Source organism: Branchiostoma floridae, chromosome 8 (assembly GCF_000003815.2).
Source record: "Branchiostoma floridae strain S238N-H82 chromosome 8, Bfl_VNyyK, whole genome shotgun sequence".
Taxonomy (NCBI): domain Eukaryota; kingdom Metazoa; phylum Chordata; class Leptocardii; order Amphioxiformes; family Branchiostomatidae; genus Branchiostoma; species Branchiostoma floridae.
The window spans coordinates 18,986,682-19,014,163 of NC_049986.1; the positions used below are offsets into that span (position 1 = coordinate 18,986,682).

Consider the following 27,482-nt stretch of genomic DNA (forward strand, 5'->3'; position numbering starts at 1 on the left):
GGCTGTGACAGAACCAACCTCGGACAAGGATCTAAGACTGCATTTCGTGTATCAAGATATTTGAACTTAACAGGATATATCTATGGCTGAACCACCGCCCCCCGCCCCAAGCCCAAGTCAGCGGTCGTACGGTGATTTCACGACGTATGTGACCGCGCCCGCAAAGCAAAGCTAAGGGCACAACCCGCCGTACGTGCAAATACGTGCTGCCTACGTGCCGAAACGTGGGCAATCTTGTGGGATCCAAAAGTGATAAGTACCGCCTACGGAATCCAACGGGCCAAACACGCCGTGGCACCTTCAGTGCATGCAAAACTTTCTCTGCGTTCTGGGTGCAGCCGCGGATTCACCCCCGTACGAGCCAGGCGTGGCCAGACCACGAACTTACACCTGGCGCAACCGTGTCAGTGACGTGCCTTGACGTACTCCCTCCCTACTCTTGCTATTCTGTCCCCACGTTTTCAAAACAATCAATATCCATACGAAGATCAAATGAAGATTCAGCCATGGTTTCATCTTTATTTGCATTCATCTGAAGTACACCTATGCACTCGTGTTATTGAAGTAGATGTTCATATTACAAGTACCAAATGTTTTAAATGAATCTCAAACTCTATGAATGAAACGGCTCACAAAAAGGGCATCTACCTACTGTCGTTGTTGCTAGAGCATAGCCTGTAGTTGGTAATGGTCGGTTTCAGATAGCATTCACTTTCTTTCGTCAGTGACACAAGCTGAGGAGATCTTGAGAAAAGCAGCTATAAAAACAAACGTCTGACCACTCCCAAAATCATATCCAGTTGTTTGACTGCTATTTGGTGTATCGTATCACATGAATGTCTAACCTTTATGTACTTAGTTTATATTGTACTTCAACAAGTTAAGTGTTTAAGAAGTAATTTCATACATTTCCTATGATCCTAACCGCTCACAACATTTCAAATCATTCCCTTGGATTGCTCTTCATCATGACTTGAACCGTGACTTGAGTTGGTTTGGTTTTCAATCTTCTTCTCTCCTGCTGTGTTTTCTTGTCTCCATCTTACTCCTCGTCCTTCGCCTCACTAGCTTCACCCTCTGTAAAATAGGTGAGGAACAGAGACAGACAAAAAGTCAATCTGTAACAGGGACTGCACATATGGTGAGTATATGGTAAGTACAACGCTAAATGGATGACTGGGACACCTTTATTGTACACATATACCCACTGGATTGAGTGCGGATTAAGTACAGGCCACATACGAATAGTTACATATAGAGTCATAACATACATACAATGTCAAGCTAACAAGAATTATATTCTAATGAGAGAATTCGACTTCTTGTTTCTTTGTGACGGTAAATGACAAGCACAAAGGATCCATTTGTGTTGAAGCACAATCGAGCCGTTATCTCCTTTTATCACGATTTTGTTCTGTTTTAGGCCCTGTTGATTTGACCATATGAATGACATCTAGTAATATTATAGATAGTCGCAAGTGAATGCCTTTTACTGTACCTTGCTGTACTTGCCTTGGCTTGACCAACGTAAAGTAGGTGATCCTTTCCTGAGGGTCGCCAAAAGGCCTGTCGTATGAGAAGAAGCCAACCCAGGTCTGGAAAAATTGGCAACAGATATGAAATTCAATCCAGTTCGTGATCATGCCAACGAAAAAAAATACATGTTACTCACAAGAAGGAGTTATCTGTGCATCACTATATATTCATACATATATTACACTTACATTTATAAAGGATTACATTTGTGACCGCGTTGTGATCATCGCAATCATCACTGTATATATGAATATGTTAAAACTTTGCGTTTGTGACTGTAAGCAGCGACACGTATAGCTGTGGTACAATGTAAACTAGTCAGAATTACCCTTAGATAGGTGACAGAAGGCCACTGAAACGTTGGAGGACATAAAGACAAAGCAGTTGTGTAAAAAAATCATTTTATTCAGTGCCGAATGTGACCTGATGAAACTATTTATGTATCTAGATAGATAGATAAAGAAATAGGTAGATCGATGAATAGATAAATAGGTATTGTCCTAATCTCCAAGCAGAGGTCGAGTCGCGCTCTTCTTAAGAAGAGTGCCCGTGTAATTTTTCCGACTACTACGATATCTGCGCGACTCGACCTCTGCTTGGAGAGTAGTATTGTCCCACCTTATCATACTCGACGTTTTCCTTGTCAAGTGTCTTCATCAGTTTCTGAGTTTCTTCCGACACAAGGAAAGGACCCTTCACGGCAGTAGCGTATACGTGTAAGCCGTCATCTGTTGTAAACGTGGCCACCTGCGAATCAGAACGGAGCAAGAGAAAAGACAATGTCAGATGCTGATGCACTTGGTATGTCGCGAACAAAATGAATCCTACGCGCCTCTTGACAAAAACCTTCCTAGAAAAATAGACTTATGGAAAAGATAAATATACGAGACACTCCAAAATTCCTTCATTCCATCTTGTACTCAGAAAGGCTACTACTAAAGATAAAAGGGGTGCGGTAAGACCTAGAGTCATCAACTTAAACAATCTCCGTTGTAGTGATACAAACCTACAAAATACTAAAGAGCTACGCGAAGGACCATGGAGGCCAAAGAGCTGTGAAAGAGGCTCACCGGATTGTTTCGGGGGGGGGGGGGGGGTATGCTAATGTACGTAGTAAGTAAACATATGAGATGCTATGTGGCTATTGCTGTTTGACAACTCGACTCACCCCTTCTCCAGTTGGCTTTGGTAACTCCTTCCCCTCGTACTCCTCGGGTAGTCTTGAGCATATCTCAAAGTCACGATCACACGGACCCTTCTCTTCCTCCTCATCAGAGTAGACTCTGGCCTGAGACGGAACACAACGAGAATATGATATAAAAATTAATGCTAATGATAAAATACATCTCTTCTAATTGTAGAAAATAATTTATTTTGTCGTTAATCTGCAACCTGCACATTGACCATTATAAATATATTCTGTGTATTCAGTCAAACAGTACACCAGCAAGAAACTTTGGCCGAAGATAGACGAAGATGGAAAACTTATGTTGATGACATTGCTGCCCCTACGGCAGGTGAGGCTATGGGACCGGTGAGGTGAGGTATTCAGTGATCTGTTCTACCCTACGGTACCTCTGATCATTTAGATTTCAGACAAACTTTCCTTTTGCCGCATAAGTTTTGGGATTCCCGGAGAAAGTCATCCATACAACCAAATCAAAATGGTCCAACGTACCTTGTAGAATGGGACGGCGAAGTCAGTGATCGTCTGGTTGTCGCTGTTGTCGCCGTAGAAGTACTTCACAAGAGGCATGCTGAGCTGCCTGCCGAAGGGGTACGGGTCTCCGCAGAGCTTCGCTCGGTAACACACGGATCTACCTTTAAGGTGGATGGTACAACAGAACTCATGCCATGAAGAATGAAGGTACTAGTTTTCGGCTCAGTTAGTACACTAGTATATTTCATATAATATACGCGTGTGTGTGTATGTATGTGCATATATATACATATATGTGTCTATGTATGTGTGTGTGTGTGTGTGTGCGCGTGTGTGTGTGACGTCTGTGTGTGTGAGTGTGTATGCTTGTAAGAACCCATACATGTAGGTTGCCATGACAGTTGATACGTGGGGAGATATTGTAAAAAGATTTTGGGCCTCTTGGGCCTCTCTTTGCACTGCAACAGAACTTTGGGTTTTTTTTGTATGTTTGTCCTGGACATGTTGTGGTGTTGGTAACTTAAGTTTAGTAGTAGACAGGGTAGATCTAATCTTCAAGCAGATCCTACGGTAGGATATTAAAGATAGTATCAGAAGTGAAGCCGGTTTAGGAGTATGTTTCGCTACCGGCCTCTTGGCTGACTACACTCATTGGCCAGTTTGGTACAATCTTATGCCATTGTAGAATCTGCTTGGAGTTTAGTAAGATTCTCACGTGCTGGCAGAAGCAGCTCCATGAAGTTGCTATGGTTTTTGGTGACGTAGACAGTCGGACAGACAGACTCGCTGCAGCCCTCCGGCTTCGGAAGAGCCACCTTTTCGTCTGGGGCGTCATCCGTCTCGTCTTCTCCTTCCTCAGTTTTTCCTGACGTGTCATCTTCCTGGCCTTCTTTGTGTAACTTTTAGAACACAACGCAAACATCACAAGTGTAAGGGGAGAGAGGACAGTATGTCGTCAAGAGGCTATGCCCAGAAGACACGACGACATCGTTCTTGCACCAGGCCATACGACTGTACAACAAGTCTTTACAGTAATACTGTCTTTACGTTAGTGTTTATTGACAGGTATTTCATATAACTTTGTGTGATTCTTCTTTATGTACTGTAATTGTTATTTTTTATACTTCTTTTGAAGTTGCCATACAACAATTGTACAGATCAGTGTTATTCAGCTTGTTTTGCACATGCTGCTAGGCTGATTTTCTTAATAAACTATTGAAACTATTGAAAAGGTCCACATTCCACTGAGACGGTTATCGCGCTGCGGACCTCACCCCCACCTTAATTGGAGTTTTGTAGCCTTTGGCTTTATCATTAGAATATAATGCAAAATAAACCTATGACTGAACAGACGACTAAAAGTAAGTCATACTTATTTCTTTTGTTAAATTTATAGGTAGGTAGAATGGTAATAAGATTATATAGGAAGGCCTTCTTACAAGCTGAAGCTTTTGGCCTTCCTTGCACTGTTCATGTTTAATGATTCATTATCATGTTTTTATCATTGCTGTTTTTAAAGTACGAAACGAATAAACAATAAACAAGTACAAAGCCTTTATCTATGTAATTTGTTTAGCAATCTGATCTGTAAAATCACTCGGTCGCAGTGAGGTCGCCTCTCCAGTGGTTAAGACAGTCATTCACTCTTAACTCCCCTTCCTGACTCCAGTTTTGGTCCACAGATTTATCCAAGGATCTGTCAAGAAATCCCTACACCTATAACGACACCAAGCAATTATAAGCCCGTTTTATTGATTAACAAACATCACACTGTAATGAGGGACGAGAATAACATATTGTCGTACCTTCACTAGTTCTATGACATATTCGAAGAGCCCCTCCTCTTCTCCTGGGTCTTGGTACGTAGCAATCCATATATCCTGCAACATTGATGTGAGACATGTCATTTACAGGAGGAAAAATATCATAGAAATCCGTCGTTCCTGTGTTCCGTAATGCTCCTTGGAAGATTTTGACCGGAATGCCCCTGCACTTCCAGAACAAGCTGCTAGGGGGGCAAACATACACCACTTCTTCCTTAAAACAAGAACCACAAATATCTGGACACACAAACAGAAACATAGACATACAGACAGACACACCAAAAACTATACCTCCATTTTTCATGGAGGTAACAAAGGGACCCAGACAGAAAAGGAAACAAACATCGCTATGAAAAAATTGCCATGGCGACGGTGCAGTTGCAGAAAACGCTTGCAGATAGATGTGCAAAAAGTTAGGTGTGACGGCTTCTTCGGTATAATATAACCAGCTGCTACCGCGCCGGGTGCCTGCGAAGCTGGTGTATTATACCGAAGGGCGGTTATACATGCTATGTAGATACAGATAAAGATACAGACTCGAAATATCTGATAAAGCAATTGCTTATGTAACGTTATGTTTGTTTATATGAAGGTCTACATTGTGATTTTCAAGAAGGGACTCTTTGGAGGTGACTTAGGAAACACACCAGCTTCGCAGGCACACGGCGCGGTAGCAGCTGGTTATATTATACCGAAGAAGCCATCACACCTAACTTTTGCACATCTATCTGCAAGCGTTCTCTGCAACTATCCAGAGAAGATGCCCCTTACTGTGCACATGCTTGGTGATAACAAAAATTCCACTCTACGATAGCTCTGGGGGTCCTAACTTACCTGGGCGTTGTACCCCACCCCGAATGGCTTGAGGTTGTCCAAGACGTCAATCAGGTTATTCAGGTGGCGCTCCAGTTCACCTGACTCGTACTTCCCCTTGTACAATGACCGGAAAAACCAGCTCTCTTCCTCAAAACGTTGAAATGAAACCTGTCAGGATACAGGACATCAGTATACAGGACAACTAAATATCATTAATAACATTATAAGGGTTACAGCACAGTCGTGTATGAGTAATCTGGTTTCGCATTTGGAATAATGTACAAATATACTTATGCGGATATAGGAGTTGACCATGTTAGCATGGAAGATATTGGTCTGCGAAAAAGATAACATGGCGTTAGCCTCCTTCACCGACCTCTCTGGGGGAATTGGTAAAAATCGGGGGCGATTCGCGATTTTCAACCGGGGAGGTTCTGATGCCGGGAAAGGAAGCCGGGAAAGTAATATATGCCGGGAAGCTTGTAGTTTGCTGTGGGCATAAAGGCCGTTGAAGTAGTCTGTAGCTAACATGACATACCGTATCGTCGATGGGTTTGGGAGTTCTCTCCTCAAACTTGTCCGGCACCATGGTGCTGAGTGTGGTGACCTTCTCGCACCGCTGTTCGAACATGTTAATCTGCATGACAACAATCCAGGTTTCATTTACGAGACTATGTTAAAGATTTCGAGATAGAGTTCTCTGAGGTTAAACTTAAGTAACATTTTATCAGATCTGTATGACAACAATCCAGCTGTACTTTTGAATAGAATATTCTAAATATCCCTTGCCTGGCCATACAACGGTCTTGTCATGTCAATTCTGGAGTTGTTCTCATTCTTTCCATTCAGATACGACAGGAGGGGATTCAGCGCCTTGTGGAAAGCTTCCTCGTTGCTACAGGACTTGGAAGGACTCTTGGAGTAGAACCAGTTTGCTGTAAGGACAGAAATGACAACACGTATAACATCTCTTAATACCCAAGCAGATCCTATGGTAGCATAAGATAGTATCAAAAGCTCCCAGAGGAGTGAAGCCCTATCGCAAATGGACACCTCTTTCCTAACTACACTGCAGTTTAGTACTTATGCCATCGTAGGATCTGCTTGGATATTAAGCATCTCTATGAGGCTTGCACAGCCAGTGTGCAAACGAAAATCTAGTTCCTGCTTTAAGCCTAACAAAAGTAACCCAGTATTGGCCTGTGGTCTGCGTAACGACAAAACTGTACATGTTTCGCAAATAATATTCTTTTCATATACCGGGTATCTCACTGAACGACGTCGCCAAAGTGCATCAGTCTAGTGAGATACCAGCTTTAGTTATATCATAACATCCATTTAATGATCCATTTTTATACAATCAACAGCTAAGGTCAGTTGTGAGGTACATGTACTTGCATTGAACTGTTCCGTAAAACATTGCACTGAATACACCAAGAAAACGAGCAATATTAAAACGTTGATTAAAAACTGTGTCACGGTCCCTAGGCAGACCACTAAGGCCTTCTTTCAACTAGACGGCGATCGCGCTGCGCTCTCACTGTGACCTAAATAGGATAAGTGTAACCTTTGATTTTATACTACTGAGTACAGCATGTAAAAGTGAGACTGAGAGAACAAAAAAACACAATGTGTAAAAAGATGCATTTATTTTTTATATAATTCGTTGAGCGATCTGTCAAATTCAATGTCGCATAGAGAGAGCGCGGGTGCGGAGAGAGCGCCGTCCTAGTGGAAAGGGGGTATAAATGAGCGATCTCTGCAATTGTTTTGCTCAGCTACTTTGAATACCTGACTTATACTCGAAAATCTGCAGGTTATTCTCCAGCCCCATGATTGTGGTAGTCTCCGGGCACTCGTGGGTGTCACATTGGTGACCCAGCGACGGCCTGGCCTCCGTCCGGCTGTAGTCCTTACTCACGGGGAGGTGAAAGGTAAAGGGCGGCCGGCCCTCCTGTTCACTGCAGTCCAGGTCCGCGAATACGGTGATCTGGATATGAGTGAATGAATGAATGAATGAATGAATGAATGAATGAATGAATGAATGAATGAATGAATGAATGAATGAATGAATGAATGAATGAATGAATGAATGAATGAATGAATGAATGAATGAAGTCTATTGCGCAACATTTGTACATGGTACAATGTAAGGCAACGGTAATAGATCAATTTATACGATGATACAAATTATCACTATAACTACATGTAGTACAGGAATGTGAACATAAATGGCGTGTTAGCATAGTATAAAATACAGCTCAAATGATTAGATATGCTAATGTACAATACCTTTTTTCTTTTTCAAAGCAGTACAAATGTATTGGCCTAGATATGTAGACATGTAGTCTGGACATGACATAAGTAGTTTAAAAATACCTGTGTTTGTCTTTGGCAATGGTGTACTAGAGATGTTTATTTGCATGTTCTTGCCCGTGTGGGCTAAATGCAGTGATTCGATAGTACGTGATATTTCCTGAAATATTAAATACTAGATACTATTACAAGTAGTGTTACAAGCGAACGATTGGATTAAAAAACATAACTATTGTTTACATGCCTCCAATAGGGGTTGTACTAATAGCTCCATGCAGCCAGCTTTTTTCTTAAAACAAGTGTTACGAACTCAGATAGTTTTTGCCTTACAATGTAGTCTGTTGATAACGGTTATGTACAAACAGTTCGTGTTTGGTTAACTGTTTACATCGTGTTTCTACATTTAGAGCAATGCTAAGGGAATTGCAGGAATTGGGGAACATAGAACAAAAAGATAAAGCGGAATAATGGGCCTGGAGAAACTAATGTTAGATTGGCATAGGAACACAATCGTCGAAACAAGCCCTATTAAGTCACCTCGTTGTAGTGGTCGAACAGCCTGGACTGCGGGTGGAATTCCCAGACACCGACGTGGTCACCCAGGAAACACTTCTTCTGGTCCCGGAGTCGCTCCATGAGCAGTTTGGCTGTGGACGTGATGGTGATCGGCTCGTAGTAGGCATTACCGCCGAAACACTTGGTGTAAATGGGTCTACAAGAGTCACAGGAAGCAGGACGTTGATTTGCACAGCATAAACATTCAACTTTCATCCATACACATTGTGTAGCTTTTTTCCTATTTGTATCTATTCCTGACGTTCTTGTCCGAATTATTCATTTGTTATTGTTTGAGATACATAAATCCATGTATTCATCCTGTTTTTTTACATTATTTTGCTACATACTTCAGTCTGTATATTTCCTATATTAGCAATTTGTGCCCTCCATTGTCTTTTACTTTCCCGTTGGATCCGTGTTTTTTTTGTCCATGTCCTTATGTTTTGTTCATGTAAACTGTATATTTTACATGTAAAATGCAATTAAGAAATGAATAAATAAATAAACAGAAACGAGACACGTAACATTCACTAAGGAGACAATAGGCGGTATTAAACAAATAAAATCCGATACGTCAAATCAAATCCGATGTCCATAACTCGAGGTCGTATCCGTTCCAAGGTCAAATACTTACTCTCCAAGCAGAGGTTAGGCTCCGACTTTTTTTAACGTTTTTAATTCATTTTTTTTTATCGGGCTTTCTTTTTACTCTGTGACTGGAGGGTAACCTCCAGCAACAGAGTCTTGTTTGTATTGTATCTTGTATTGTTTTGACAATACAAGATATAATACACAATAGAAAGCCCGATAAAAGGACTAAAAAACGTTAAGATAAAACAGACGGAGCCTAATAACCTCTGTTTGGAGAGTACTAAGTACTCACGAGCTGCCAGCGGTCTTTCCGTGATGAACTGCTTCTACTGTTTTGGGTGTCCGGAAGCCGTTTTCGTTCTCCAGCATATTTCTGTCCTGTGTGACGTTGAAAAATACAATGTTGTTTTTGATCAATACCAGTTTTGGTTCTTTATTGACAATGGTTATCATGAAGTAATTACTACTATATGGCCTCCTTCGGTCAATATTGACCATGGTAACATCCTAATTGATATCAGCCCTACAGCGTCGACTGTGGCTAAACAGTCCTATACGAGAATGACAGACCCTGCCACATAGGGCACATCTGTAAGCTGCCTCAGGTCTGTTGTAGAGTTCTTTTCGCAGGATCCGCTTTTCTTCTGCCATGCGCATCAGTCTGGTTTCTCCTGATTTTAGCTGCCTGGACAGTGTGAAGTAATTATAGTTGCAGTAACGTACCTCTTGGCTTCTCGTCCCTCCGCCTGCGAAGTACCACACATTGTAGAGCTTCTGGCAGCTGCTCTTCCCGTCCAGCTCCTCTCTTTTCTCGATAGCGACTGTTATCGTCCCGGCAACATCCGACGCTGGGACACCTGTCCATTAAAAACAAAAATTAGGTCCTTCTCGGACAGCACCCATCTCTGTTTCATTAGCCCTGGGCCATACATACAGCTTTGTTTAATAACTTCACTACAGCAGGAGGCTCGTCCACCGGTAGTGGTAAGTTTTCAACTACCGTGCTCTTTCACAATGCTGCCGCCCACTTGGGCATTTTGTCTGAACCTTTATTTATTCATGAGAAGCTCAAATCGGCCAGCAGGCCGCTTTTCATTGAGGTCATGAGGGAGGTAAGGGTCAAAATATAAAAGAGATACAGATTTATTACATTGAGTCCTAATGAATCTATCAATCTACTGTATATCACTACAAGATTTACTTCCCCATTCGATTCGCTTTGCTGTGGTATGTCACATTTAGGTGAGAAATACCCCCAAACCCATAAGATTATGGGGACTACATACAGGTACGAGGGGTGATTAATAAAGGGTGATCAAATGCCTGTAAAGTAATGACTGCAATGATTTGAAATTTGGCGGATATTGATTAAAGGCTTCATACTATGAAGTTATGCCTCAAAATTTGAGTTGTGCTTATTATTTCTGGGTGAGGACGAGAACGTATTGATCACACCTCGTATCAATTGCAAGTTTCTTTTTTACTTCCCATTCCTACCTACCCGCGTTGTCCAGGGATTCAACAGTGGACCTGCTGAAGCATGAATAGCAGTGTCGTAATAGCATGTGGGGGGTATGTAGGCCAGTGCCCGGAAGTCCTTGTACTGCTTGAGATGTATGCTCTCGTCGTCGACTCCCTTTACTTCCGATAACTCGTACTTTGGACACTTCTTTGGGGCTAAAATAAAGAGAGAAAAAATCCGAAATCGTGTTAGATATTCTAGGATCTCAAAGATACCCCTGTACAGTAGTTGAGAAAGGGAAAAAAAGCCTCTTGGAGTTCCCTTGTCTGACGGAAGTAACTGACGCTAGTAACAAACGCTTTGCTCACATAACTAGAAGCTTCCAAATCATGCATGGTAATGCCATATAAAGAGATAGCAAACATAACAAATACTAACTGTTCTCGTATCACCAGAGTTTTGGCCAAAGTCCAATGCCTATACGTACCGACCTTATGTTTTTTTTTCAGAATTGAAAAACGAAGCACAATATTTTTCCTGGGCCTTAGCAAGCCACTAGGGGCCCCGAAATCTAGTCATTTTGAGGTCTTATCAATACCTACCCACACACCAAGCCAGGACTATCTATCCAGGTGTTTTAGAGTTATCGTGTTGATACACAGAAACACAGACACACGCACCCCAAAACATAACCTTCATCTGTTCATGGCTTTTATACATCCCACCTACCTTGGCAGTACGTGGTAGAGCACCGCTCCCGGGTTAACAGGGGGATGTGGCTCTGATCCATCTTCTTCCACGTCATTGGCTCCTCGTTACCATGGAGACACTGTGGGAGCCCCTCCCCGTCTGCGGTAAGGTCGTTGAACTCCAGCCACTTGTAGGTCCTCTCGTTCAGCGCGAACACCCAGATCTCATTGTGCATGTCGTGGTCGGACGAGTCTTCGCTGCATACATATAACATTGTGAAGGCCACAATTGGTGAGGACACATACTCGACACATAGAAGCATGGAACATTGAAATCGTTATTGACACGACAAAAATACGGCGACTGTTGTAAGGTCTACATGTATAACAACTACTTACAGTACAACGTAACAGACATGTATGGATATCTAAGGTATGAATACAATGCTGTCAATCTGCCATTACGTCCATATTCCGATAGTCACTGTGGTTTTATTCTTTACAATAGATTATTATCAGCTGCGAAGGGGTTGAGATGTCATTACATCGATCCAGTATACTTAGTACAAATTAGTTCTCTATTTTCAAGCACTGTGAATTTAATCATACCTGCCATACTGAGCGACATAGTAATAGCCATCCTCTCCGGGATGTGGCTCTTTGTTCGCCTTGAGTGTCTTAAAGAAGTTATGGGCCTCCCGATCAGCGACAAAGCCGACCCTTGGAGAACGTCCTCCGAACTTCTTCACGTACATGATGGTCTCTGGGACGAGATCTATCACCACCTGGGACACACAGGGCATAAAGTTTGTTTTATCTGTTCCTTCAAAGTGTGCAACTAGTAAGCTTGTACTATTTCTATCCTCACCAAGGAAAAACAAGCTTTTCCCCATCCATCAAGATCCATAAAAACTTGAATATGATATATTTATATATTCGTATCACCTATTTAAGGCACCTGTGATGGCAGAAAATGGTGGTCAATGTCGTTGGAAGTCGCGATAGCGCCGCCTGTCGATGTTAGTTTGCACTGTGACTTGCGGCAACATTTGACCCATTTCCAACGTCACATGTGCAAAATGTCACGTGTGCACAAGGAGTCGGTTAGCCAGCTGAAGAAAACTGAGCGAGTCAGTAAAAAATTTCGTTTTCATTTCTGAATTAGAGAACAGTTTTATATCTTCAACATGTATTTTACCAACTCAGATATATGAACTATCATGCTAACTAACGTACCCAGGGATCTGCAGGCTTTGGGGGGGTCTTTGCCACCTTCTTAGGCAGAAGCAGAGACACGGTGATTTCGCGAACGGGACTCTCGGAAGGCTCCCGGGTCTGCGTCACCATCGGGGAGGTGTGAGACATTTTCAGATCTGAAAATATGTCACATGTATATATCACGTAGGTTATCAAGCTTTTACTTTTATACCATTCCACGTTTTTTTCGTCGAGCTTTTCAAATTCATCTTTACAGAGGCTGTTGATCGGTCACCTGGTAAGGCTTAGGTCACATTTCGAAAAGGAGCCCGGCCGGGCAGCTTTTGGGAGCGAAAAGAATTATACAAAACACATAAAATGTCAAAATAATATTCAAAGGCATAGATTATGTATTTCTCTAGGTTTCCTTTCGTTTCTGAAAAGATCCGGGTTGGGCCCCGGTTTGGAAATGCGACTTTAGCCTAACGTAGCAAGGTGTCCAAATCTATTCTATAGCTAGCTGCAGGGTCTCTTCGTGCTCCCAAGAATAGGTTTAGATACCGGACTACTAGTGATGTGTCTTCACCGGGGTTGAAAGAATGCACAATAAGATCTTTGTTTCATCACACTCACTATGAAATTTTCGTCGCTCTCCACGACCTACCTCAAATGTCTGATTCACTGCACTAACTATCCGGAATCCTGCTGTTTTCTTCAGGGCGTATCAGCCCTCTGAACCGTGACTATCTGAGATTACGTTTTGCTGCCTTCTTTGATTCACTCCTGACGTCATCATGTTTCCGTATTCTGGCAAGTCAGTGTCAGTGAATCAGACATCTGATGTAGGCAGACTGAAAATTCATTGTTTTTCCTTTGTGTTGGAAAAAAGGTCAAAGCTCACATTGTGCAACTATGGTCACGTAAGCTACCTGTTGATGCTAGAGAGGTTGCAACGATTGGGCTTACGTTTGTCATTCGCGCCTCCGAAGTAGTCGTGCAGAAGTTTTCGTCCCCTGGCGCTGGCCTGGGAGAGGGACAGGTGTGGTACCGTAGTGGAAACCCAGAGGGCGCTCTTGTACCGCCTCACGTCGTACTCCGGGGTCGAGCACAACAGCTCGTACTCGGGACACTCTCCGTTACACACATGTTCCACATCACCTTCAGCACTGTCACAGAGGAAGCGTTAGAATCACAAATTTGTGTAAGTACCGAGTTAGGCGAGTATCCCATGTAAGTTCCCGCTTTCCGATAAATTCGGAAGAACACCCTACGTACTACGCTAAAATTAAGGAACCAGTGAATATGGATTTTATAACACGAAAGCTGAACGAGCAAACAAAACAACTCAGTAATACACGTCAAAGGTCAAGGCCACAGTAGTACGGGTTTGTTCGAGCAACATTGCTATAGAATACCCGTCTTGATTTCGGGATTTCCCGAGCACATGGCCATTGTAACTGTATTGTGCCCAAGTGTGTTGATAGCGTATTATTGTGTACCTTGTTGGTTTGCTTTGAGAATAGTCAGCGTGATGGTCACCATGGCACACACCAACACTGACCAGAAGAACTGCCGACAACAGGACTTTGGACGCCATAGTCACCTGTGCAAGATAACGTAAGGTGTTTACCGGGATAGTTAAGATATGAGGTTACTTAAAGTATGAGGTCTCCGAACTCTTGTTTTTGGTGTGTGGGTCTCTCTCTCTCTACGTGAAACTTGTGAACGTGTACGTGAAACTTGAACATGTACGGCATGTGGAACCCACAGTTGACACTGACATGTTTGTAAATCAGTGTGTGGTCCTCAGAGGCACGTTTTATAGTATTGAATCAGATATGTTGATTATTGGTATTGATACTGTTTTAGAATTATACTGTCAGATATGATAAACCATGATTAGACGCGTTGACTGTTGTTGTGCATATACTCCCCCAACCTGTTTACTGTAAAATGTGATGATAAGTATCTTGTTTAACAAAAGTCATAGGATGTTCATGAATCTAAATTTGCAACATTCCTACTCCAAAATGGTCCATAAATAATGACAACAAAACAAACGATACCAAGTATCAGAACAAACCTCCACTGTCATGTCCCGCACAGTCAGTCAATCAGGACAGGCCTATCTTTCAAGGTCGACTGTACAGTACAGTACAGATGGGGTACAGAACCTGTGACTGTTTGCATACTATATTTAACAACCAAAGTTCGATGACCCGCACTTTTGCCAGTTTGCACATTTGGGCACTGCTCTTTGAGCTCGTGTGTAGAAAACATGGCTCGAACCTTGACCTGTACCTCTACCACGACCACGACGAGAAGAGCTCCAAACATAAACCTTGTAGCTCCACCTGATATAATATTCTGTAGCTAACTTTAGCAAAAGCTCCGCTCTTGTAACCTTGGAGTGTGTGTTTGTGCATCAAGGTCAAGATACTTCATGCAAGCAAGCGCCCCTCTTATCTTTGTGATATGACATAAAAAATGTTGTATTTTCGTGGACTCTGATCCGTTACACATTGACCGGACGCCAGGATACACCCCGAGCATTGATTTTTTTTCACCTCCCTGAAAAATGGAGGTATTGTTTTTGTTGTTGTGTGTGTGTGTGCGTGTGTGTGTGCGCGCGCGCGCGCGCGCGTGTGTGTGTGTGTGTGTGTGTGTGTGTGTGTTTCGGGATATTTGTGGTCAGCATTATTCATTGGATGCAATTGTAAAGATATTTGGTATGTGGGTGAGGGTTGGAAAGTCAAGGTCGATTTGGGGCTCTCTGGCGTGTGACCATGGTACTGCAACATAACTTTCGGTCCTTTTCACACTACGGTCTTGATTTTATGGAGGCAGACAGCTTTTGGTGGTTTGGACCCCTACCATCTTGCTCTGGAAATGCAGAGTTGTTTTTAGAATTTGCTTATAGAAAGACAATAACAATGTGGCACTACACTCAAATTGGTAACTAATTTGAACTGTGCAAGGTACAGTTTTTTTTTGCAAGTTACTGGGTTGGCCGACTTCTCACTCTCTGCAGCCAGGGCAAAATCGCAAGGGTCTGGAGCGAGCTACCATTCGGCGCCACTCAGGTGACCTCAATACTTTTCTTTTACGACACATCCTGTGCAGTGAAAATTGGTCTGCTGCTTTTTTTGATACTTTAGTTGCTCATACTTTTAAGTTTTAGTTCAAAACATTCAATCTCCCTGAGTCACTCACTCATGCTCGCCGCATATCAGACTTCACTGAGACAGGCCGTCAATGTTCAGCTAAGAGCACAATCTACCGTACGAGCAAATGCGTGCTGTCTACCTGCCAAAACGTGGGCAATCTTTTGGGATCCGTAAGTATTAAGTACCGCCTCCGTAGGAACTCGTAGGGAATCCGACGGATTTTGGAGCACGCAGACACGCCGTAGAACTTTACGTGCAGGCAAAACCTTGTTGTGCCATTGGGCTGCGGATTCGCCCACCGTACGGCTGAGCGTTTTCAGAAATACGTGGCGGACGTGGCCTCTCAACAAAACGTACGGACAAATTGCACGTACGACAGGTTGTACCCTGAGCTTTCTCAACATTTGTTCAAATCATAGATCAGGTGAGATAGCACAGAACACAAAGCTCGGCAGATAACAGTGTAGCGGCTTTTCCTACCGGGATCACAGCTCTACTCCCGACGGCTGATCTGCGAGCTAAGACCGTGGATAATCCGGCTTAAGGTTTAAACTTCACTGCTTAAAGGATTGTCTTGGATAAAACAGACATCCTACCACAGGAAGGATTAGAACATAGAACTGTTTACTCTTTCTTTTAAGGAGTAAATGTTAAGCTTGCCCTTGTCTAGTGTTCTGAACTTCTCTATGACATTCTTTCATTTCTTTTGGCGGATTGTGCACAGACGTCTCGTAGAGTCGCGTAGGTTGTAATTTGTTGTTTGGCTAAGAGACCAGAGGTCTTGGGTTCGGGTCCCTGTTATGCCCAACGTTATACCCTTGGAAAAGGCACTTTTTTTACACAAATTTCCTCGCTTCTCTTGGGCACAAGTGAGTCCTGAAACGAAGCTAGGCACGTCTCTCGGATAGGACGCTCAATGCAGGTCCCGTGTTTGAAGAGGGAGTCGCACCTCGAAAAAGAGTAGAGGTCCGTCACGACATGAACTGTTAAAATATATCTACCGGTATCAAACCACTTTTATTCAAAGACTGGTCTGCAGATAAAGACCATGGATAGAATAGGTATTTTTTTCTCTCATGAATACTGTAACTCGTTACCTTGTTTTCTCTTAGCTCTGTACACGGTTTAGATGGTTGGGAATATTGTATTCGCAGCTGCCGCGAATAGTCATTAAATCTGTTTTAACGAAGAGAGAAGTGAGGAATTTCAAATCGCGTAAAGCGTATTTTCAAGGGCACAGCGTTGGAGCATATCAGGGAAGTCGAACCCAAAAGGGCCCCTGGACTTTGAGCTATACACCTGCCCTACCGTCGGGTTACGCAACTCCACGTGAAGTCTGTCCACAATCTGTCCATGATTGTTTCCCAACAAACAAACCATCAAAGAAATATCACCGAGAAGTTATCTAATCAAGACACGAGACCAGGGGAAAGCGAAGCTTACTCGTAAGCTAGATCATCCACGGTTTTAACGTGCAGGTGAGTTGAAGGGAGTAGACAGCTGCGATCCCAGTAGGAGAAGTCACTGTTATGCAACCTGCTAGGCTTTGTGTTCTGCTCTGTTTCACATGACGTCTTCGAGAAGTTTAGAACATGAGACAAGGGGAAAGCTCAATCCTTAAGCTAGATCATCTAGTCTCAACGAGTCGCTGAGTTGAAGGGAGTAGACTGCTGTGATTTCGGTAGGAAAAGCCGCTGCACTGTGTTCTGCTGGATTTTGTGCTCTGCAATGTTTCAACTGATCTACGTTTTGAACTAAAACTTAAAAGTATAAGTAAATAGCGTATCAGAAAAACAGCAGACCAATTTTCACTGTACAGGGTGTGTCGAAATAAACAGCGAGGTTGTTGTTAACGTATTTCCATAATCTGCGACAAACAGGTTTTGGAACACTCCATTCAACATTTCCACGTTGATGACACTGTTTACTGACAAGGCTTCGTGAGCGCGAAGCTAAACATGTCGACCTGGGTGTGCAAGGTACTGGCCATCGGCTGCGTCATTTCGCCAGGTATGCTCACAACGTCCTGCGAAAAAGTACACACCAAGTAAATTCAACAGTATACTAACTTGTGCTACAACTAAGATATGTTACAGCCTGATATATATACTCTTCTAAATTTCGATTGCATTGTCTACGAAACAGTGTATAATGTGGCCCTTAAGGCGTCAAGAAGGCTGATCTCTCCAGACGATTTCCAAGCCTTCCAAACCGATTTCTATGCCTTTCAGACCCATTTCCAAACATGGGTTCTTACTTGGTAATTTCCCCCAAGAAAGCAGAAATTTCATAAGTTATGGATATTATAATTTATATCATCGTTTTTATTCATGGCACGGTTCTGTCGCTCCCAAGGAGGAACCCCTCCAATGACATGCTCCAGTCTTTTCTGCATCTATTAGTTCTTGGTCATGTTTCTGTAGGTTGTCCCTAGCCTGTATTCTCTGGTTTGATATAAGAGTGCTGTATGTATCAGTGCTGTCTTCATTCCCACAAATTGTTTCGAAGCCCATGTTATTAATTCTTGTCGTTAAATCGTCATGTTATAAGCTAAAAAATGCATTTTTTTATCTAATTCATGTCGTGAAGTTCAGGATACATTTCCCCGTCACAGTTAGCAATTTCCCTGGATGTGTCCTGAAGACAGCACGGGCTATATAAAGCTATCTCCCAGCTAATACTGTAGATGCATTTAACTTCGCGGGGATTTAATTTCGCGGTAGCGGGAAAAAGGACTTTTCGCGGTGGATTTAAGTTCGCGGTAACACCATAGACTGCAGTCTAATACCATAATAGAAAAATGTTCGCGGTGAAGTGGTCACCGCGAAAACCGCGAACATTAATCCACCGCGAACATTTCTGCATTTACAGTATTACCTTCCTTCTATCCTCTAGGATCCAGTTCAACAAATGATACACGTGAAGAAACAGTGCAGTCGACAGCAACCTATGCGTTTGTCGGCAGGTCACAGTTCAGAAGCCCCCTGTATCAAGATAAAATCGCCCTACAATCAAATACTGATCTGCAGATTAAGATCAAGGATAAAACAGGTCGATCTTTTTTGTTATTCTTTTTAGATTATGTCTATATTTTTGTTTCGTAGCTTTTTTCATTGGTTTAAAAAAGGATAAAAATATCTCAGCAGCTTGTTTGTTTCGTTGAATGTATTTCTTTTTCATATAAGTTTATATCTTTTGTGTCTCCTTGCTCATCTTCTTCTTCTTGTGTTTGTCTTTGTTTAATGTTCTATTTCTCTACCAGACATGCTGAGACCATAATCTTGCTTTCCAGCAGGTTCAGGACCATCTGAGCCAGAGCAGACTACTTTGGCCAACATGCAACAGTTCAGCAGCCCCCTCTACCGGGATCAGAGCACACTCCATTCAAAAACTTACCCGCACACAATGACAAAGGACAAAACAGGTATTTGTATCTTCATGAAAAATGGAGATATAATTTTGGGCGTGTCTGTGTGTGTGTGCCTGTGTTCATGTCTGTCTCTATTTGTGTTTTCCGGATATTTGTTGACAGAATAACTCCAGTATTCCTTGCCAGGTGTTGGAAATACTAAGGTCAAGGTCGATTTTGGGTCCCCCTGGTATGTGACCGCAGCCGAACATGCGTTTTTGTTTTTCAAAAAATAATGTGGAAATTTGAATTCCGGATGCTTTGCATACTTTGGAAACATTTTGAAAGAGATCGCGCAAAAATCTCCTTTTGTATACAATAATTTATATATACATGTAATAACATCTGCAGGATTCTTTCACTTTTAGCAATATTTCTAAAAAATGGTAAACCTCGCCAAATATAATGGTAGAATTAGTTTATTGCCTCAAAAAAAGTTACGTCGGCCTCAGTAAAATTTTAGATTTAATTGCTGGGCACTGGTGGTTCCTTTGTGGTGAGCCATTGCCGTATGACACCCAACCATACTGTGCAAGAATTTGCAATAAATCTTACCTAATTATTGGTTACATGGTTTTGATTAAACCCATACTGCATGCTCCGATCAGAAATGATGCTTGCTGTATAGCTGCATAAATCAACTACAGTATATAGATTTGATTACATGAATAACATATTGTGGACACTGTATCAAAAGTGCATCGCCTTCACGAAAATAATTCCATCAGGTGGGTAGATCATAGGACATAAGCGGTTTCTTTTACACACCCAGTTTTTCTCACCTGCTGACGTTTCGATGTCTGTCAAACATCTTCCTCAGAGCTACTAACTGGAGTTCTGCTTCTCGCCGCTATATGTAGCCGACGTAGGGGCGCTTTTGCGGCGAGAACACTATCCCAAACGTGGCTGAGCTTGTACCCCCCCCCCCCCCCATTCGTCCCGGTTCATCACTGTCTGACAGACATCGAAACGTCAGCAGGCGAGAAAAACTGGTTGTGCAAAAGAAAACTCGTATGTCCTGCAATACCTTCAGTTGAATTTACGCCATGATTCTGTTCCTGTAGCAGCTGGTTTGTGGCCCTTGAATGAACAGTACGGAGCATCAGACATAACCGGAAACGGAAACGACGGGACAGCCACAGGAACCCAGCTAGCCCCAGGTCCGTACGGAGACGCTGACGGAGCTTTCCTGTTCTCGGGAACTGCACATTCCTACATCGACATCCCCAACAATGGTATGTTGGATGTGCGCTACTCCTTCACCATACTGGCGCACGTCTACCCTACCGGAGAGGCTGGACCGATCTTTGACTACTCCGGGACCGACTCCGCCGTCTGGAACTGGGCAGTACACCTCTGGCACTTGTCTCCACAGAACCTGCAGTTTCGGTAAGTTGCCTGATGACCAGTCACAGAGATTACCCATTCCCTATCCACCCCTGTTTTATTATACAAATAAAGATCTAATTTGCATAATTAATGAGAAAATGCTATAATCTCACTGTGGTAAATGACTGGAATTCGTTACTTTGTTATTTGGAAGTTATGTACAGGTGACCAGCATTGAAAATGTATTATGTGAGAACCCTATTTTGCATAAATATCATAAAATGAAAAGAAACTTTCCTGACAACAAAGATTTCCTAAATGAAGGCAACTTTGCTGGATTAAGTTGAACTGTAAATTTGATATAGATATTGGACTTCCCAAATTTTCATTTGGACTGATCGACTCCAGTCTTTGTCTTTGTCAACAAATAAAAATTCACTTCTTCTGTGGCATCAACACATATAAACTTTCAAGTTAAGAGGGAAACTTTTATTTTAGCCAGGCCTTTTTCTTATTCGCACGTTCGCAACAATTTTGATATTTCTAGAGGATGTCACCCATGTAATCAAATCAACATTTCCTTAGCCAGCAAAAGAATTGAGCCAGCGGCCACTAAGGAAGATGGTACTCAGGCTATGATATGAATGTATGTTATCATCCCCGTCCTGTCTAGGCCTTTAGACAGAAATGGCCATCTTTCACAAGACGTCACTGCCTGTGTGCTGCAACAGAACGCGTGGAACTACGTGGGTGGGACCTACAACAGTGCAACAGGAATGGCATCGCTCTGGCACAACGGCGAACTGGTCCGTGAGAAATACATCGGAGTTTCCGAAGTTGCCAGTCAGTACCCTGTCCGGGTGGCGGTGAGGTGGGACGGAAATGATCGGTACTTCTCGGGCCGTATCGCCTGTCTACAGCTGTACAACTACGCCATGACTAAAGAACAGATTGTAGCAGTGCGTGATGTGTGTAAAGGTGAGTTTAGTTAGCTTCTACCAGGCTCCGTGGATCGGTGGTCTAATTGTAGAAATTGGACAGGTGGAGTCAACAGTACGCTAGGGGAGTCGGCCGGCCAGAAAAAAACATTATCCTCACCCTAGCCCGTTGAGGCATAAATGTACAATAAAGGTCATTCATTCATTCATAATTTTCTCCTCCGGTTGCCACATGCTACACACAAACAGCAATATCAACAGAGTTTACTACAATAAATTTAGGTAATCTCCAAGCAGATCCACGGTGGCATAATATAGTACACATCCCACCGTGCCCATTTGACTCCCTTTGGCCAGCTATGATCCTTGGCCAGCTTTGATACTATCTTATGGCACCGTAGGATCTGCTCGGAGATTAGGCTAATGTGGTGATCATACTCTCATGATCTCTATTTCAGATGCGACTCCTGGCGGTTGACATCCGTACGACAACGAGTTCGTCTATCTGCTGCTGTCGTGGGGCAACCACAACTCTGGATCATGTCGATGTCACATTGGCAAAAAGAGACAGGCAAATCCAATAGATTTTAAAGTGTAATATTGTAATTTTGTTTTGCAATTTTTCTGCATATCATGTGATACAGTCCGTATAGACTGACTGACTATGAAAGGTCTTGTAATTATTGATACCCCTGTCACATTTGGCGAAAATCGATCGGACGACGATTCTGCGGCATTCGCCCGAGCCTCGCTTATAATGATTACTTTATTGTTCAACAATTGTACAAGGTACAAGGTATGGCTTATATGTGACAGGGGCGGTTTTCAGGTGGAAAAATACGCGCAACCCTCTGTCGATCTTAAATATGGCCATCGATACCTCCGAAGATCGTGGATGATGTGACAGGGGTATAAGGATACATTGAAAGATAGCCAGACTCTAAGAAGGTCTGTGGTATTGACTCGGTGTTGTGAGGAGAAGTGTGTATATACTGTGGTCGTGAATCTAAAACTAGCGAGTGCAAACTTGAGGGATTGTTCAACTTTGATGATAGTCTGTCTCTACATTACAATTTCCCCTTTTAATCCTCTCATCACAAATTTTAAAAATCTTTTTACACTTTTTTTAAACAAAGACAATGGCAGGAGTTTTCTATATTGATTTGATGATAGTCTGTGTGAACTATACAATTTACCTTTCAATCCTTTCGTGTAAGAAAAATCGTAGAAAATTGCAACTGTTCACAAAAAAAAGGTAGTGTTGTAGAACAAATTTTAAGATCACTGATCTATATTTCCAATGGATGAATGTATTGCGGAGAACTCACGAATTAGATTTGTAGCCTTGATTTCGGTAGAACAACCTTAGTAAGCACTTCATGTTAAGTTCACCAGAACCAAAGAATAAGAAACTGTTTTGGATACAAACTTTGTTCACTTTTCAGATACAGACGAGAAGAGAAGAGGAATGGTGAAGCCATTTGGTATTTGACAGAGGTGTTGCATACTTTTGGCATAGGACCTGCTAGTTACCTAGCACCCAACTGTTCCATTGCTGATTATAACTGTGTGAACTTAATTGTCTCTCTCTTATCTTATAAGCCTAAATACTTCATTTGATACGCTTTGATGGTTTAATTGAACAAAATAAAGAACTTAATTCACATTCATAGACCATTTAAGTCATTTGATACGGTAAGTTTTGTGTTGTAACGTTAACGTTAACGTTAACGTTACATGTAAATAAAATACCAACTAAATAAGAAAACAAAACAAATCTTAAGATTCTACTTACTTAATGATAAAGGCGAACACCTTAGACAGTACATGTATCTAGTGTGACATTATCCCCCTTATGTATACGTTAACTGTTTTCTTGAAGGCTTGAGAGCCGAATCGTAACGAACCTCCTGGTATCATTACCTCCCCCTACTGTAGGACCTCCTGATCGAACGCCATATCGAACAAGTGGAACCAGGTAGAACCCCCTATTCTATTTCGAACACCTCCGTCAAAAATGAGGATTAAGAAGCCCACTAGCTAGTGATGGATAATCTACAGCATTTCATACCGACCGCATGGGTATTGAACTAGCCACGAATTGGCTCTTCATACTCATCCTCAGAACGGATGTTCTCATACGGGTGACTTGAACCTCCCCAATAGTACGCCTGGTCGGCTGTTGCCATCTCAGCGTAGTGCACATTGCCCCCTCCCCTCCTATCAGGGAGGAGGACGTCCTCATATTCAACCTCATCTTCTTCCGCTTCTTGGCTAGGATTCTCATTTGTTGCATCTTGTTGTGAACGGCTCCCAGATGAACCGTTAATCTGCCGACGCATGTAGCAGACTATGCCCATGATGCTACACAGATTAAGACCACAAACACCGCAACCTATGGCCACACTTGTTATCCAGCTAGGGACCCGTGCAGACTCTTGTTTGTCGCCTGGACGTTCTGATGTTGCTGTTGTCGATGGGGCTGTGGCAGATGCAGGGATGCCCACCGTTGGAGTTGCGGTTGTCCAGGGGCAGGTCAGTTGGTCTGGAACAAGGGAGGACAGTCGTTTTCCATTCAAGGAAGGTGGAGAATGGCAAATGACTTGTTGAGACCAGCCTAATGATATAGCTTCCTGCAGGCGACAGTCACAAGACCATGGGTTGCCATGCAATCGGATCCAGGGATTGTCAACTGGATGTCGGTCTAGGCTATCGAATATATCATAGGCAAGTGTTGTTATCTGGTTATGTTCAAGGGAGAGTACATTGAGTTTGTACGAAGTTGCAAAGGTGTCTCTATGTAACGTTGTCAATTTGTTATGAGCAAGGTTAAGGGTGTTTAGTTCCTGCAGATCTTGGAAACTTCCCGGTTCTACAACACCTATGTTGTTGTTTTGAAGGTACAATGTTTCAAGATTTGGTAGACCAACGAAGGTGTCCCTATGTAACGTTGTCAACTTGTTACATGCAAGGTGAAGGGTTTTGAGTTCTCGCAGATCTTGAAAACTTCCCGGTTCTACAAGACTTATGTTGTTATTTTGGAGGTACAATATTTCAAGATTCGGTAGACCAGCGAAGGTCCGTGATCTGATGACGTCTATCTGGTTGTTGTTTAGGCAAAGCACTGTTAGAGATTCAAGTCGTTGGAACTTTCCGTCCCTAATACTCGAAATCTTATTGTTTTGCAGTCGTAGGTAAGTTGTGGAAGCCGGGATATTGTCAGGGACTACAACTAGGTTTTTATTGGCACAGTTAACCCGACCGGCGGCGTCACATATGCAGACCCCATGTGTTCGAGGTTCCGTCCACCGCGGAATCCTCGATCCGAATGACGAACTACAGGCTTGTAAAGCTGTAGCAAGTCGTACCAAGACCACACAGGCGGCTAGGATGGCTGCAAGGCGACACATCTCGGCTATTTTCTCCTGTGTGGAAAGAGGAAGTTGAGGAATGTTGAACTTTAAAAGACTGTTGTGAATCGGATTCACAACGACTAGCATTTCATACACATTGAATGTGACGGTATCGCCAAGATTTTAATGGCTAACAATAACGTATTTCATACAGAGAAATAATTCACACAATTCTTTGCCCTATATGCTGATTAGAGATCTATTTAAAAGATATATCATTACAATCCATCCATGACGTGAATACGGTGTTAATTGAAAACACGAACCTACAAAATAATGTCCAAGAAAGAGGTAAAAATTGTAAAATTGTTTCGTGCTGTAACGCTAATACACTCTCATCTAATTTTCATAACACATGGCATACTGCAAATGCATTTAAGTTCGCGGGGATTTAATTTCGCGGTAGCGGGAAAAGGACTTTCCGTGGTAGTTTTAAGTTCGCGGTAGCACCATGCACTGCAGTCTCTTACTGCCATGGAAAAATGTTTGCAGTGGTTTTAAGGTCGCGGTGAAGCGGCCACCGCGAACATTAAACCACTGCGAAAGTTTCTGCATTTACAGTGCTCTTAAGTTAAGCATCGTTATTGACTTCTCTTTTTCGTCCTGCCAATGAGGAAGCTAATCCTGAAGTAGAAACTGAAGTCATGTATTAATGTTAATGGTGCTTATCTGCAGGTTCAAAATACCCAGCTATGAGTCACTATTACGGCGAAAAACTACCTTACTCACTTCCTTTTGTCCATATGTTTAACATATTTGAGAAGTGCATGGCACAGATCAGAAATAAATGTTAAGATTCCTTTTCCACTACTCCACTACCCAAAAGATAAGAAAATGGAAGCATGGTCTACATATTAACAAAAACTACTATTCATCGAATGATATTTATCTAAATTCTAATGTACCTAGCTAAAACAGTACCAATGAGTAGATACTGAAAATCTGTACTTTCTAGTAATGTGCCGATACCAATCTGAAATGTTATGCGTATGTTGCTATCAACATAAACTGGGGCGTTTTCCCTTGAACCGTAAACATAAAACATTCACTGACTGCAGTAAGCAAAGACAAACAGCAAACAATGTATACGCAGTTACGGTATTATTCTGATACAGAAGATTTTTCTACAAATGAGAACAAGTTAACTCGTACCAAATCAACCAGCGACCCGTGAACTGATGAAAGGTTTCTTGCAATCAGTTTTGGTACTCCAGGAGATCACAGCTACGCAATACACTTGTAAACGCCTATGAAGTATCCTGCGAAAAAAATAGCTCCTGGTAAAGTAAAACCAGTTCATTTTGAGCTTTTTACTACCTTCAACTGCTATGATATATAACTTTGAAGCTTCGACATTGTAATCTCTTAACCCGTAACTTTACATCTGAATGACAGCATTGCCAATAACCTATCTTTAGACAAGGAAGCTTCTGGACTTTGTGGATTTTGTGTCTTAGCACTAGGTCTAAATTATCACTCAAAACCATTGTTCTGGTGCGTTGACGAAGGTTAGCCATCCATACGTCAAATAGCAGCTACTGACGCAAGTGGATAGATTTTGGAAAAGGTCAGACGTTTCAAGTAGCATCCGGTACATTCCACCAATAGTCCATGGGCCAGGTCCCCAAAAATGGCCATTTGGTACCAAACAAAGGGACAAAGGGTGACTTACTTTTTTGAAAAGGTTGATTCCTCTACTTTATTATTTTGCATGATAACCATGCCAGATGCCCAGCTTTATAGGAATTATCACGTGATTTTGTGACGTCGCTCAAATCTATAGAACTACCAAAAATCGTTTATTACAAGTCATCAAAAGTGGTTTTAATAACCCCCATCCACATTTGATGAGTATTTCTCTTTACTTAGATCATACAAATACCTGTTGAATATATTTGGAACCGTTTTGAAATAAATTTAGACAAATCTCTACAATGGTTGCCATAGCAACGGTGAAAAATAACATTTTCTTACAGGAAAGTTGCTAATTATAAACAAGCCATTGTTGGATGCTTTTAAAGTTTAGCCATTATCAACATAATCAAGGCATGACCAATGACACCGAACGATTCATAACTAATGTAAGGGCTCTTAGAAAACATTTTAGTTAGGTAAAAAATAAATAGAACGTTTTAGTATTTTAATCCATACTACAGTATGTATTGAAATACATGTATATTGTTTTTTTGGCGTGTTTCTCCTGCCAAATCTCTAAATGGATTCAACTTTTTCATCTTTGGGCCAAATGAGTTGAAATTTGGCATGGAGGTAGATATAGCAAACACCCCCAGACTTTTTTCTCTCTTTTTTGATAGTGACCTTAAAAATTGTTTCATTTAGGGTTTTTAGTCATTTTTGGCAAAAAATATATATTGTGGGCCCCTGTACCCTGGTATTACATCCTAATGACCTGACATTTGATACAGAGGTGCATTGGACATATGCCCACAGGGCACTATCAACAATTGTTGCTAACATTACTTCAAAAATGAGTTATTTTGGGCCATTTTTGACTAAAAATATATATTTTTGGCTCCTGTGCCATTGTATTGAAACCAGATGACCTGAAATTCGGTTT

General features: G+C 42.1%; 3 protein-coding genes across 3 annotated transcripts; 1 reads left to right on the forward strand and 2 right to left on the reverse strand.

The window, feature by feature from the left end:
• Positions 1-509: 509 nt before the first annotated feature.
• Positions 510-6,458, reverse strand: LOC118420612. The gene is made up of 9 exons (XM_035827457.1): positions 6,374-6,458; positions 5,854-6,003; positions 5,002-5,076; positions 3,912-4,095; positions 3,215-3,357; positions 2,705-2,824; positions 2,155-2,283; positions 1,499-1,595; positions 510-1,077 (listed from the first exon to the last, which is right to left on the reverse strand). Exons 1-9 carry the CDS (start codon positions 6,422-6,424, stop codon positions 1,043-1,045), a joined length of 984 nt encoding a protein of 327 aa, XP_035683350.1. The 5' UTR covers positions 6,425-6,458; the 3' UTR covers positions 510-1,042.
• A 151-nt stretch (positions 6,459-6,609) lies between these two features.
• LOC118421869 lies at positions 6,610-14,245 on the reverse strand. The gene is made up of 11 exons (XM_035829373.1): positions 14,148-14,245; positions 13,615-13,814; positions 12,688-12,824; positions 12,061-12,236; positions 11,492-11,709; positions 10,798-10,977; positions 10,024-10,157; positions 9,593-9,678; positions 8,689-8,863; positions 7,627-7,825; positions 6,610-6,770 (listed from the first exon to the last, which is right to left on the reverse strand). Exons 1-11 carry the CDS (start codon positions 14,243-14,245, stop codon positions 6,610-6,612), a joined length of 1,764 nt encoding a protein of 587 aa, XP_035685266.1.
• Positions 14,246-17,773: 3,528 nt separating this feature from the next.
• On the forward strand, positions 17,774-22,236 carry LOC118421870. Its single transcript, XM_035829374.1, has 4 exons — positions 17,774-17,825; positions 20,289-20,613; positions 21,227-21,531; positions 21,950-22,236. Exons 1-4 carry the CDS (start codon positions 17,774-17,776, stop codon positions 21,967-21,969), a joined length of 702 nt encoding a protein of 233 aa, XP_035685267.1. The 3' UTR covers positions 21,970-22,236.
• Positions 22,237-27,482: the final 5,246 nt, after the last annotated feature.